This window comes from Anomalospiza imberbis, unplaced genomic scaffold (assembly GCF_031753505.1).
Source record: "Anomalospiza imberbis isolate Cuckoo-Finch-1a 21T00152 unplaced genomic scaffold, ASM3175350v1 scaffold_628, whole genome shotgun sequence".
Taxonomy (NCBI): domain Eukaryota; kingdom Metazoa; phylum Chordata; class Aves; order Passeriformes; family Viduidae; genus Anomalospiza; species Anomalospiza imberbis.
This window is the reverse complement of record NW_027100242.1, coordinates 51,274-63,989: the sequence shown is the minus strand read 5'-3', so window position 1 is coordinate 63,989 and position 12,716 is coordinate 51,274. Positions and strand designations below refer to the sequence as shown.

At 69.0% G+C, this 12,716-nt stretch overlaps 2 protein-coding genes across 3 annotated transcripts; one reads left to right on the top strand and one right to left on the bottom strand.

The window, feature by feature from the left end:
* Window positions 1-2,039: 2,039 nt before the first annotated feature.
* Window positions 2,040-5,558, top strand: TRMT1 (tRNA methyltransferase 1). Of its 2 annotated transcripts, XM_068178938.1 has the most exons (13): window positions 2,040-2,243; window positions 2,575-2,690; window positions 2,760-2,872; window positions 2,957-3,105; window positions 3,185-3,268; window positions 3,387-3,456; window positions 3,534-3,668; window positions 3,787-3,872; window positions 4,317-4,436; window positions 4,534-4,611; window positions 4,711-4,839; window positions 5,056-5,167; window positions 5,477-5,558. In XM_068178938.1, the coding sequence occupies exons 1-13, from the start codon at window positions 2,179-2,181 to the stop codon at window positions 5,540-5,542; spliced, it is 1,323 nt and encodes a 440-aa protein (XP_068035039.1). In that variant the 5' UTR covers window positions 2,040-2,178; the 3' UTR covers window positions 5,543-5,558. The 2 variants fall into 2 exon arrangements, with proteins under 2 accessions (XP_068035039.1, XP_068035038.1); XM_068178937.1 differs by lacking the exon at window positions 5,477-5,558 and having other exon boundaries at window positions 2,054-2,243; window positions 4,317-4,425.
* Window positions 5,559-5,574: 16 nt separating this feature from the next.
* On the bottom strand, window positions 5,575-12,474 carry MAN2B1 (mannosidase alpha class 2B member 1). The gene is made up of 24 exons (XM_068178936.1): window positions 12,325-12,474; window positions 11,879-11,981; window positions 11,288-11,461; window positions 10,776-10,969; window positions 10,264-10,396; window positions 9,700-9,842; window positions 9,380-9,496; window positions 9,202-9,284; window positions 9,012-9,132; window positions 8,844-8,922; window positions 8,655-8,764; window positions 8,444-8,551; window positions 8,238-8,354; window positions 7,937-8,128; window positions 7,688-7,785; window positions 7,488-7,605; window positions 7,284-7,402; window positions 7,100-7,201; window positions 6,928-7,015; window positions 6,758-6,838; window positions 6,469-6,684; window positions 6,234-6,383; window positions 5,814-5,916; window positions 5,575-5,730 (listed from the first exon to the last, which is right to left on the bottom strand). The coding sequence occupies exons 1-24, from the start codon at window positions 12,397-12,399 to the stop codon at window positions 5,603-5,605; spliced, it is 2,952 nt and encodes a 983-aa protein (XP_068035037.1). The 5' UTR covers window positions 12,400-12,474; the 3' UTR covers window positions 5,575-5,602.
* Between the last annotated feature and the right edge of the window lie 242 nt (window positions 12,475-12,716).

The following is a 12,716-nucleotide window of genomic DNA, read 5'->3' as shown; positions in this document are numbered from 1 at the left end:
ACCCCAAATTTTTTTGGGGGGGGGGGGTCCTTAAACCCCCAGCGCAGGGGGGATCCGCAGCAGGGGGACCCCATTCCCCGCAGCGGGGGGGGCACGGACACGGCAGTCCCCCTATTAGCGGAGCAGAAGCAGCTGCATCCCGGGAGAACCGGGGGATCCCCAGCGCGAGGGGGGGGGGGGAGGCGCCGCAGGCCCGGGGGAACGGGAGTGGTGTGGGGGGGGGAGGTTCACCGGGCCCGGTGGGGGAATGAAGCGGCGCCAGGGAGCCGCTGCAGGGGGGGCGGGGGGCGGGTTTGGGGCGGGGCCGGGGGGTCCCCGCCTTACCGGGGGCCGGGGGCGCTGCGCTGGGGCCGCGGCCGCTCCCGGAGCCGCTCCCGGTGCCGCCGCGCTCAGCGGCCATTCATTGTGCGGCAGGTGCGACCAGCCGAGCGCCGAGCGCGCCGTCCGCGCCTGCGCGGCCCGCCGAGCGCCGAATCATCCACCCCGCCCTCCCGCTGCCGGCGCGGAGTTTGAGGGGCGGGGACGCGGAAAACGCGTGGGGAGCGCGTGGGAAACGCGTGGGGTCCTGACCCACGGCGCCCCGCGGGCCGGATCCGGCGGGATTGGCTCCTCCCCCGCGCTGCCGGCGAGCACCTCCGCGGGATGGCGTTTGCGAACGGCGGGCGGAGGTTTTTCAGACCCTGCGCGGCTGCCGGGGTCACGTGACCGGCGCAACATGGCGGCGCCCATGTGAGAGGCGGCGCGGGGGAATGCGCGGGGCGGCGCGCGCGGGTGAGCCGCGGGGGGACAAGGAGGGGAGAAAGCGGGGACAAGGTGGGACAAGGAGAGGACCGCAGGACGCACACCAGGACGGCACCCGCAGGGGGCGGGTTTAGCCCCCCCGGCCTTGCCCCGCGCCACGTGCTGAGGAGGGGCGGCGGGACGCGGTGCGACCCCCCGGTCCCGTTGTGTGGGGGGAGCTCTCCCCCTTCTCACGGGGGTTCCGTGTCCTTCCCCCCATCCCGTTCCCGCCTCTTCCTCCCCTTTTCGGAGGGGTGTCCTCCCCTTTTCCCGCCCTCCGGGACCGAGCCCAAATTCAGACGTTTTCCCCCCCAAAACCGCTCCGGTGCTGCCGTACCCCTCCCGTGACCCCCCGCGGCAGCCGACGCACTCAGGACCCTCTGCAGACGCCCCCCGGTGGCCCCTACCATGGACGGCGCTTCCCCCAACGGCTTGGCGACCCCCCCGGGCTCGGGGGACGACCCCGCCGGGCTCGGCGGGACCCCCCCAAAGCGAAGGGGGCCCCCCCGGTAGCGGCGAGACGCTGATCACCGAGGGCCGGGCCACCATCGTCTTCCCCAGCGCCAACGAGGTGTTCTACAACCCCGTGCAAGGCTTCAACCGCGACCTCACGTGAGCCGGGGGGCTGGGAGGGTCCTGGGGGGCTCTGGGGGGGTCCTGGGGAGTCCCGGTGGGGCTTGGGCGGGTCTGGGGAGGGTCCTGGGGAGGTTTTGGGGTTCTGGGATGATCCTGGGGTTATCCCAGGAAGGTTTTGGGTGTCTGGGGTCATCTTGGGGGGGGGTTGGGGTTCTGGGGGGGTTCTGGGCTGCCCTGGAGGGGGTTTTGGGGTGATCCTGGAGGGTTTTGGGGTGTCACCCCCCCGGGGGATCCCTGACCACCCCCTGCCCTCCCCAGCTGCGCCGTCCTGACAGAATTCGCTCGGCTCCAGCTGCGCCCCCAAAGGAATTCGGGGTATGGCACCTTTGCGGGGGTCCTCATCCCCCTCCTCCCCTCCCCGACCCCCTTTTCGGGGTTCCCTGACCCCCCCCCTCTTTTCCAGTCATCCTTCCAGGGAGGAGGAGCTGGGGGGGAGCCCCCAAAGCCCCCCCGAGGCCGGGGACCCCCAAGCAGCCCCCGAGACCCCACGGACGGCACGGCCGGGAGAGGCCTGTGAGGTGGGGGAGGGGTCGGGGGGTTTTGGGAGGGGAGGGGGCCCGGGCACCCCCTGACACCCCCCCCCCCCATGCCCCTGGGGGGTTTTGGGGGGTCCCTGACACCCCCTGTGCCCCCCCCAGGGGGGGCTGCGGCGTGCTGGAGGCGCTGGCGGCCTCGGGGCTGCGCTCCGTGCGCTTCGCCCGGGAGGTGCCGGGGCTCGGGGCCGTGGTGGCCAGCGACTGCTCCGCGAGGGCAACCGAGCTGATGGCCCGCAACGTGGCACGTAACGGCGTCGGGGAGCTGGTCACGCCCCGGCTGGCCGATGCCAGGTGAGCCCAAATCCCACTGGGAACAGGGCTGAGCCCCCAGTTCTGCCCAGGGCTTTGGGGCTGTGCTGGAAGGTGTCCCCAAAGTGTCCCCATGGAATCCCAACACCTCCTGCCCCCGTTTGGGGTCTCTGGGGGGACTTGGGGGGTCCCCCATGACCCTTTTGCCCCAGAAACCGATCCCGATGTCCCCAAGAGGCATCAGGGACTGCCCTGCCCCCCCAGGGCTGGGACCACACTGAGGGGGTCACCAAGGCTGGCGGTGTCCCGGGGGGACCCCAAAGGGGTGCTGAGTGTCCGGGGGGGCTGTGGGGACCCCCCGTGTCCCCCCCAGGATGTTGATGTACCAAAGCAAAGCCCAGCGGGAACCGTTCGACGTCATCGACCTGGACCCCTACGGGAGCCCTGCGCCCTTCCTGGATGCGGCCGTGCAGGCCGTGAGCGAGGGGGGTGAGTCTGGGGGGGCTCCTGGGGACCCCCCAAACCCTCCCCAGGCCCCCCTGAACCCCAGTTTGCCAGGGCTGCTGTGCGTGACCTGCACGGACATGGCAGTGATGGCCGGCAACAGCGCCGAGACCTGCTACAGCAAATACGGCGCCGTGTCCCTGAAGGGCAAGTTCTGCCACGAGATGGTGAGTGCTGGGGGGGTCCCCTGTCCCCGGGGGGGTGCTCCAGGGGGTGTCCCATGTCCCCCTGTCCTCTCTGTCCCTCGCCAGGCCCTGCGGATCGTCCTGCACAGCCTCGACCTCCGCGCCAACTGCTACCAGCGCTTTGTGGTGCCGCTGCTGTCGGTCAGCGCCGACTTCTACGTGCGCGTCTTCGTCAGGGTCTTCACGGGCCAGGCCAAGGTCAAGGCCTCGGCCAGGTGAGGAGGGGTCCCCCGAGGGGCTTGGGGGGGGCCTCTGTGCTGCCCCAGAGCCGCCTTGACCCCGTTTTCCCCGCAGCAAGCAGGCGCTGGTGTTCCACTGCACAGGGTGTGGCTCGCACCACTTACAGCGCCTGGGCAGGGCCATGACGCACGGCAGCGGGTACGGCCCCCCGCTCCTCTCCCTGACCCCGAGCGATTTTGGGGTTCCTCGAGACCCTTGGAGGGTCCCCACGATCCCTTTGCGGGGGGGCTGGTGACCACGTCTCCTTCTCCTCCAGCTTCAAGTACAGCGCAGCCACGGGGCCGCCCGTGGGTCCCACCTGCGAGTTCTGCCAGCAGCGCCACCAGGTGCATGTAGCCCCACCCCCCCCAACACCTCAGCACCCCAAATGAGGCCCTGAACCCCCTTTTTCCCCCTTCTAAAGGTGGGTGGCCCCGTGTGGGCTGAGCCCCTGCATGACCCCGCCTTCGTGGAGGGGGTGCTGGCGGCGCTGGAGCGAAGCCCCGGGCGCTTCTCGACGGAGCCGCGCATGCGGGGGATGCTGAACGTTATCGCCGAGGTGACACGGGGGATACCCCAGTTGGGGGGACACCCCGGGACTGGGGGGGGACACCCCTAATTGTGGGGACACCCCAGTTGTGGGGCTGGCCGTGACAGTGAGGCTGCTTGTGGGGCAGGAGCTGAGTGATGTCCCGCTGTACTACACCCTGGACGGGCTGAGCAGCACCATCCGCAGCAACACGCCCTCCCTGCTGCAGCTCAGGTGGGGACCCCCAAACCCCTTTAGGGACCCCCTAAACACCCTCAGGGACCCCCAGACCCCTTTAGGGACCCCCCCAAACCCCCTCAGGGCCCCCCAAACCCCTTCAGGGAACTGCAGACCCTGTCCTGGGCCTCCCAAACCCGCTCAGGGACCCTCAAATTCGCCCCAGGACTTCCCCCAAATCCCCTCAAGGACCCCAAATCCCTTTAGGGATCCCCTAAACCCCCTCAGGGAATCTTAAACCCCATCCTGGCCCCCCCAAACCCCCTCAGGGACCCCCAAACTCCTTCAGGGACACCTTGAACCCCCCTTCAGGAACCCCAAAACCCCTTTAGGACCCCTAAACCCCCTCAGGGACTCCCAAACCCCTTCCCGGCCCCCACAAACCCTTTCAGGCACCCCCAAACCCCATCCTGGTCCCCCCAAACTCCTCTGTCCCCCCAGGTCAGCCCTGCTGCATGCGGGGTTCCGGGTCTCGCTGTCCCATGCCTGCCGCAACGCCGTTAAGACGGATGCGCCGCCAGCTGTGCTCTGGGACATCATGCGCTGCTGGGTGAGGAGGGGGCTCAGGAACCCCTCTCCACGCTCATGGGGGGGCTGAACCCCCTTTTCCCACCTCCCCTTTCCCACTTTTACCCCCCTTTTTCCCTATTTATCCCAGGCCAAGCTCCACCCGGCTGAAGCGGGAGCGGCTCCCAGACTCCAGCCCGGCCGCCCGGATCCTCTCGGTGGAGCCCACGTAGGACCCCTGGCATGGGGTGGGGTTTGGGGGAACCCCAGGCACCCCAAAGCCCCTGACGACCCCCCCCCCTCAACTTCCCAATTACCCCCATCCCAGGCTCCAGGCTTCCTTCGCCCTGCACGAGGACGCCAACCCCAGCTCCCGGAAGCGCGGCTTGAAGCGATTCCCGGAGAACCCTGAGGCTTTTTGGGGGTCCCAGGGTCCCAAGGCCAGGGCCAAGCCTGGGTGAGGCCTGGGGGCAGGGACTGCTTTGGGGGTCCAGGTGCCCCCCACCCTTCTCAAGGGGGACATTCCCCCCTTTTTTCACTTGGGGTGGGGCATAAATCACCCCAAGAAAGGGGAAGGGATGAACCCCTCGCTCCATCCTTTTTGGGGGAGGTGCCCCTCGCCCTCTCCCCTTTTTGGGGGGGGTGGTTCCCGGCTCATTCCCAGCCTTTCCAGGGGGGGCATCGCCCCCTCCCTGCAGGAGAAGCGGGAGCGGCTGCAGAACAAGCGGACGCAGCGGCCGGACGGGACCAGGCTGAAACAATTCCCCTGCAAACGCTTCAAGGAGGTGGGGAGGGGTCCCCACAGTAAACAGGGAATACCTAAAATATGCACAGGGAGTGTGGGAATGGGGGGGGGGGGGGGGGGGTTGGTGTCCAGGAACGAGGGGGGAGTCACGAAATAAAGGAAGAAAGGCTTTGGGGAAATAAAATGGGAGGGGTTGGGAATAAAAAGGCGGTGCCTGGGAATAGGGGCAGAGGGTCTGGAAATTTGGGGGGGATGTCCAGGAATAAGAGGGGGGAGTCTGTGAATGCATGGGGGGGGGGGTTGGGGCAGGTTCCAACCCCCCCCCCCCCTTTATTGTCCCCCCTCACAGGGCACCTGTCCCCAAGGTGAGCAGTGCTGCTACTCCCACGAGCCCGCGCTGGCTGCCCCCCATTAAAGGACGTTTGATCAAACTCAGAGGGGTTTAATGGACTTTTTTTTGGGGGGTGGGGGCGGCTCAGGACCCCCCCTGCCCCTCCCTGGGCCCCTCGTAGCGCACGGAGGCCAGGAAGGTGCGGATCTCCATTGGCTCCAGCCTCACGCACTGCGGGTCCAGCCTGGCCAGCGGCCGGGGTTTGGGGGTGCCTGGGGGGGTAAGGAGGGCTGTGAGGTGATGGGGCTGAGGGCTGAGACCCCCCCCCCCCCCGGACCACCAGAGGCCCTGGTACCTGTGGCTGTGTTCCAGAGCAGGCGGGACACGCTGTGCAGGGGGATGTCCCCCCCCAGAGCCATCTCCTGCACTGAGGTGATGGTGAAGGCCGAGAAAAGGGTCTGGGGGTGGGGGGCTGTCAGAGACCTTTCCCCCAGAGTCGCCCCAAACACCAGCCCAGGCTGGGGGGGGCTGTCAGAGACCCCCCAGACCCTCCCCAACCCCACCCCAGGGGCTGCAGGAGGCTGAATGAGGGAGGGGCACCCTGGGAGCCGTCCCAGACCCCCTGGAGCAGCCTCAGGACCCCCAAAACGGTCACCTGGCACCGATGACTCCACAACCCCTCCCTTTCACCTGGCAGAGGTGACCCCAAAGCCTCACCTCCCTCCCCGGCAGTGCCCCCCAGACCCCCGTTGCCAGTCAGGACCCCCGTGCTGACCGTCAGGTCCACGCTGAGGGGCCGGGAGCCGTTGCGGCTCTCCCCGCGCTCGAACAGGTGCTCGAGGCGCAGCAGGACGGCCCCGGCGCCGCGCGGCTCCACCGTCAGCAGGTGCAGGCCGGGGGGCAGCGCCCGCCGCAGCGCCGAGAACTGCGCGGAGGGACGGGCAGGTGAGCCGGGAGAGCGCGCCCCGCTCACCTGGCACAGGTGACCCCACACACCCCTCCCTGCTCACCTGGCGCAGGTGAGGCCCCGGGCCGGGTGCCAGCACCACGGATGGTGACGTCACCATCTCCTGTGCCCGTGGCCGGTGCTGGTCGGCCGCGGCCGCTGCCATGTCCAGCAGCACCAGGTGCCGGCCCCGCACCACCAGGCCCCGCCCGTCGGCCCCGGGCTCGTCCAGCGGCTCCCCCAGCCCCCGGTTGTCATCATTCAGTAGCCGCCGGTGCACCTGGAGGGGATGCAGGTGATGTCACCGGTGTCCCCTCCCTCGGGGTCCCCCCCCAGAGGCGTCCCTGGCTCACCATGAGCTCCAGGGACCCGTCCAGGATGCTGCTGCCGCCCTGGGAGCGATCTGTCAGCACCGTCAGTTGCACCTTCTCGTCCTGCCCAGGTGGGACAGGTGTGAGGAGGGTGGGGCAGGGCCCAGGTGTGCCCTGCCCAGCCCCAGGTGTGCCCAGCCCAGCCCCGGTACCTTGATGAAGATCCGGGTGTTCACAGGATAATAATTCCCTGCCACGGGCTCGCTCTGGCTCAGGTTCCAGGTGGGCCGGTAGTCACGCCTGGGGGGACCCGGGAGGGGGGGGTGTCACAGGGGTCCTGTGGAGTGCCTGGGGGGGTCCCGGGGGTCACCTGAGCCCCCTCACCTGCGCTGCAGCACCTGGCGCCCGTTGGAGTCGGTGTAGAAGAGCCCGGCCGTGCGCAGCGGGGTCTCGAAGCGGCTGATGACCTCCTTGCCCAGCCCATCCCTGGGGAGGGGGACAGGGGTGTCATCACCAGGGGGTCCCCAGGGGAGGTCTGGGGGGTCCTGAGACCCCTGCCCAGACTCACGCCACGGGGATGGGCCCCACGGTCCACTCCAGCTCCAGGTAGGGCTGCCCTGGGCGCAGCCGCAGCACCTGCGAGCACCACGCCGAGAAGTTCTGGTGCAGCTCCTGCACCAGCGCCGTCTGGAGGCACACAGGGACACTCAGCGACATCTGGAGACCTCCACCCCCAAACCCAAGGGGGGACACCCCCGGGACCCCCGCCCACCTTGAGCAGGCGCGTGGCCGCGCGTTTGGCCACAGGGATGGGCGCGGAGGCGTTGGGCCGGAAGATGTAAGCACCCGAGGCCTGGGGGCTCAGCCCGTCCCCAGCGCTGGCGTTGTACCTGGGGGGACCAGGGGAGCTCAGGGGGATCCCCCAGCTGGGGACCCCCCCCCAAAACCCACCGGGGGTATCCCCAGACTCACCAGTAAAAGCTCTGGAAGACGGGCAGTGAGAAGCCCTTGGCCAGGTTCTGGATCTCCAGCAGGTGCCCTGTGACAGGGTCGAACCGGACCCGCAGGTGCTGGAGGTAGGGGGGGACACAGGTAGGTCACTCCCCCACACCTCCCCAGGCCACCCAGTCACCCCCCAACTGGTTTAACTGGGAGCTGGGACTCACCCCCCACTGCCCAGCCACTCCCCCAGATGCACGTCCCTCCCCAGTGTCCCCTCACCTCGTTCTCGAGCTGTGGCTCTGGGTCCCCCGAGGGCCACCTGGGGGGGTCCCAGGGGGCCCCCGGGCTCAGCTGCTTCACCTGAAAGGTGCTGAACCCCAACGGGGGGGCCCAGGCCTGGAACAGGAGCTCCCCCGGGGCCCCCCCGGCACCGCCCCGCAGCTGCTGGGTCACGCGGGACACCGGGACCACCTATGGGGGGGGTGAGGGGGCAGGTGAGGGGGTGCCAGGGGTCACGGGGGGGGGGGGGTGGGGGGGCAGGCTTGGTGGGTACAGGTGGGCTAGGGGAGCCCCGGCTCACCTGGCTGGCCACGGGCTGGCCCTGAGGGTCAGTCACAGCATAGGAGGTGGCCCTGACCGGCAGCCGCACGGGCCAGGTCACACCCCAGGCCAGGGGGTTGTAGAGGATCACGGTGAACTGGGGAGGGGTCACACGGTGAAGGGAGGGATGTCAGTCCCTGGGGACCCCTGGAGCACACCCCCAAAGCCCCCCCACTAGGTGCTCACGTGAGGGGTGGTCTCGCTGAGGGGGCACACGCTGATGTTGAGGGCATTGCAGAACACGAGGGGCTCCTTGGTGCCCCCCAGGAGGGACAGGGCGTTGGCCACCAGCACCTGCCGGGGGTGGCCGGAATTTGGGGGGGGTCACTGGCTCATCCCCAGCCCTGCCCTTGTCCCCCAAACCCCACCTGGACCCCCAGGAAGGTGTGGGGCTCACCTGGCAGCTGTCCCAGCCCTTGGCCAGCTGCCGGGCGTAGTCGTTGGCTACGTGCTGCCTCTCGGTGCCGGCCACGGCGTCGTGGTGCTGGGCCACGGCCACGGCCTCACCTTGGGGGAGGGGAAAAGGGGGTGTCAGGGGGCTTTGGGGTTCCCCAGGTCCCCTCCAGGTGTCCCCCCAGGTACTCACGGAGCACAGAGCTGTCCCCAGGACCATAGGGACCGTCCCGTGCCGAGGGCCCTGCTAGGGCTTCCAGCTGGCTGCAGATCTGAGGGGGCAGAATCGGTGTCTGAGGGGGTCCCTGCTGCCCGAGAGGGGGGTCCCCAAGGCTTGTAGGGGTGCCCAGGTGCCCCCCACCTGCAGGAAGCCGCCGCTGAGCCGCTCGTAGCCCTTGAAGGCCGGGCGGCTGCTGAAGAAGCCAGTCCAGAACTGGTGGGGCCCGTCCGAGTAGGGGAAGAAATCGTCTGTCTTCAGGGGCCTAGGGGACACCCCAGCTGTCTGTCCGTCTGTCCATCCATCCCACCTGCCCCTCGGCCCCGCCCCTCACCAGGTGAGGTTGGCACGGTGCAGCTCCCACAGGTAACAGGAGGGGGTGGAGTACAGGGCGTGGACACGGCTGCCGTTGGCTTGCTGGGAACAGAGTGGGGGTCATGGACGGCCCGAGGGGGTTGGGGACACCAGGAGGGGTTTGGGGACACTGGGGGGGTTTGGGGCCAGCCCCTCACCCGGGCGTTGGCATGGGCAATGAGCTTGTCCAGGTTCTTGAACCACAGGTGGGCGTTCTCGTAGTGGAAGTCAGAGCCCATGGTCATCAGGATGTGGTTGGTGCGGTACTGCTGGGCCTGGGGAGGGGGACACAACTCAGGACCCCTGCCTGGAGCACAGGAACAGCCAGGGACACCTGGGAACTCCACCCCAGGGGAGAGGGACACCCAGGAATCCCATCCCAGGGGACAGGGACGTGCAGGGACCCCACCCCAGGGGACAGGGACCTTTGGGAACCCCATCCCCGGGGGTCCCAGCCCCCCTGTCCCCCTGGCAGGACCTGGGTGGCCGCCGCCTCCAGGAAGGAGGTGACCACGGAGTCCACATTGCGCTCGGGGCCGTCGCTGTCCACCACGGGGGGGTCGGTGCAGAGCTGGTCCCAACACAGGCCCGTGGGGGGGTTGTACACGTTGGGCAGGATCCCTGGGGACAGCAGCGTCACCTCCCCGGCCACCAGGACCGGGGGGACAGGGGACGTGGCTGGGATGGGGTGAAGGGGGAGAAATGGGAAGGGGACACCATGGGGACAGGAGGGAGGGGTTGGGGACACTGGGGCTGGCATGGATGGGGATGGGAGGGGCTGGGGACACCCATGGGGACACCATGGGGACAGGAGGGAGGGGTTGGGGACACTGGGGCTGGCATGGATGGGGATGGGAGGGGCTGGGGACACTGGGATGACGTGGATGGGGACAAGTGGGAGGGGCTGGGGTCAGTCCTGGGAAGGGACAAGGGATAAAGCCTTGGGAAGGGATGGCAGGGGACAGGAGGGGAGGGGACAGGGGGCAGTGTGGGGGTCACTGCGGGGGGACAGGGGGCAGTTTGGGGGTTCCGGGGGGGTCACCGGTGAAGATGTCGGCGTGGGGGGGGGCTAGGCTAGTGCTGCCCCTCCAGAGCAGCTCCAGCTCCCGGCGCTGCAGCCGTGCCCACTTGTCCTGGTGGTCCACACGGCCCACGAAGAGCCCATCGTAGCCCATCTGGGGGGCACAGGGGTCACTGGGCTCATGGGGGTCCCCAACACCCCACAAAGAGCCCATTGTAGCCCATCTGGGGGCACAGGGGGGTTTTTGGGAATGCCAAAGGGGAGTTTGGGGGTGCTGAGAAGGTTAGGAGTGCCAGGGAAGGTTTTGGGGTGCAAGGGGAAGGTTGGGGGATCCCGAGGGTGGTTTGGGGACACAAGGGAAGATTTCGGGATGCAGGGGAAGGTCTGGGGGTGCCGAGGGTGATTTGGGGATCCCGAGGTTGATTCGGGGATGCAAGGGAAGGTTTGGGGATCCCGAGGGTGATCTGGGGATCCCAGGGAAGCTCTGGGGATGCAGGTGAAGCTCCCGGGCGGGGTTCCAGGGGTTGCCCCACCTGGGCGAAGGTGGCAGCCAGCTCGCGGGCGTGGCCGAAGGGGTCGATCTGCCAGGCCACGCGGGGCGTGCCGCAGGCCCCGAAGAGGCGGCGCAGGAAGCGCCGGCCTAGGGCCAGCTGCTCCAGGGCCCCCCCGTAGTGCGCCGCTGCCTCGTCGCTCATGCACCAACCCCCCCCGACCAGCTCCAGCCGGCCTGGGGGAGGGGGGATGGGGGAAGAGAGCCCAAAAATCCCCTCAGGGGACACCCCAGGCTTGGCTTCCCCCCCGCCCTCCACATCAGGATGAGCCCCACATGGTCACAGAGAGCCCAGACCCCAGCCCAGGGTCCCAGTGAACCCCCCCCAGGGTCACCCATGTCCCTTTTAGTGTCCCCCAGTCCCTCCCAGTGCCCCCATTGCCACTCCCAGTGCCCCCTCAGTCCCTCCCAGGGTCACCCATGTCGCTTTCAGTGGCCCCAGTGTCCCTCCCAGTGCCTCCCATGGCCCTCCCAGTTACTCCCAGTGCCCCGTACCCTCCTGCACCAGCTCCCTGACCAGCCTGCGCGTGGCCTGGTCCTGCTGCCGCCACCAGCGTGCCAGGAATGCCACCTCGGCATAGACGAAGCGCCGCGAGGGGTCGGTGGCCAGCTGGGCCACCACCGAGTCCAGGATGTACTGGACCCCCGCGTGCTGGTCCCGGTTCCGCACTGCGGGGCACGGGGGGCACCGAGTCACCCCGAAACCCTGGCCCGGGCTGTGGGGACACTCAGGACTGGGGACACGGTGGCATCTTGGGGACAGGGGACATCCCGGGGTGGGGATCTGGGGGGTGCTGGCCCCCGGAAGGGACAGCGGGGACACAGTGGCATCTTGGGGACATCTGTAGATAGCGGTGGGGGCGGATCTGGGGGCTGCTGGCCCCCGGAAGGGACAGCGGGGACACGCACAAAGTGCCACGTGACAAAGGGTAGCCACAGGGGCCATCGGGGTCACTCAATATCCCCTTGCCACGTCAGCCCCACCCCACCCCCCCCCCCCCGCACCTGTCCCTCCCTCAGGTGACACCACCCCCACCTGCACAGCAGCCCTGGGGACGTCCCTTCCCCCCCGGTGTCCCCACGCACCCCCATAGTAGTATTGGTCCACCGTCTTGAGCCAGCCCACGTCGTCGTGCGAGTGCGGCACCAGGTGCACGTTCAGCATGTCCGGCCGGGTCGGGGGACACGACTGGGGGGGGTTAGGGGGGGCTCAGACCGGGCTGGGCCCGCGGCACTCCCGGAGCCTCCCCGGGATCCCCACCGCCGCCGCCCCGGAGTGGCAGTTGAGCTCCGGAAGCGGTTGCAAAACCAATGCCCGCCAGTTACCGTTTCCTCAGCGTCCCCAGCTCATCCCAGTTCCCCCAGTTCTCCCATTTCCCGTTCCCTCAGATCGCTCTGGTGCCCCCTCAGCCCTTCCCGGTGTCCTCAGCCTACGGCAGCTTCCGTTATCCAGCCCCCCCCGCCGCCTGCCCCAATGTCCCCGGGAAAGCCCAGTGCTCCCAGTCCGTCTGTCCGAGGCCGCCCGGTCCCACCTGGTAGCCGCAGCCCGCGGCCGCCCCGCTCAGGAGCAGCAGCAGCGGCAGCGCCACCACCCCGGGCAGCGCCATGACAGCCGCGCTCACGTGACCGCGCCCTCACATGACAGGCGGGCTCTCACCACCCCGCCCCCACCGCATGCGGTAGCCAATGGGTGGCCGGGAAATTGGTTAGGCCACGCCCCCAGCGCTCTGATTCGCTGCTACTGCCCTAAGGGGTGGAGCGTAAGGGAGACTGCACGGGGAAGGGGAGGGGCAGGAACGACAACAGACGGGAGCCAATGAGGAGGAGGAGCGGGCGTGATTGACAGCTCTCCGGGAGCGCGTTTGCAACGGCGGGAAACGACCAGCGGCCAATGGGCAGTGGCGGCTCCCGAGGCCCCGCCCAT

Coding starts and splice junctions, on each gene's coding strand:
- TRMT1 (XM_068178938.1), top strand. CDS start 2,179: ATGGCCCGCAACGTGGCACGTAACGGCGTCGGGGAGCTGGTCACGCCC. Junction 3,106..3,184: donor AAGGTCAAGGCCTCGGCCAG/GTGAGGAGGGGT, acceptor TTTTCCCCGCAG/CAAGCAGGCGCTGGTGTTCC. Junction 3,873..4,316: donor CCCTCCCTGCTGCAGCTCAG/GTGGGGACCCCC, acceptor CTGTCCCCCCAG/GTCAGCCCTGCTGCATGCGG.
- MAN2B1 (XM_068178936.1), bottom strand. CDS start 12,399: ATGGCGCTGCCCGGGGTGGTGGCGCTGCCGCTGCTGCTGCTCCTGAGC. Junction 5,917..6,233: donor CCCTCAGCGTGGACCTGACG/GTCAGCACGGGG, acceptor CCCCACCCCCAG/ACCCTTTTCTCGGCCTTCAC. Junction 5,731..5,813: donor GCTCTGGAACACAGCCACAG/GTACCAGGGCCT, acceptor TTACCCCCCCAG/GCACCCCCAAACCCCGGCCG.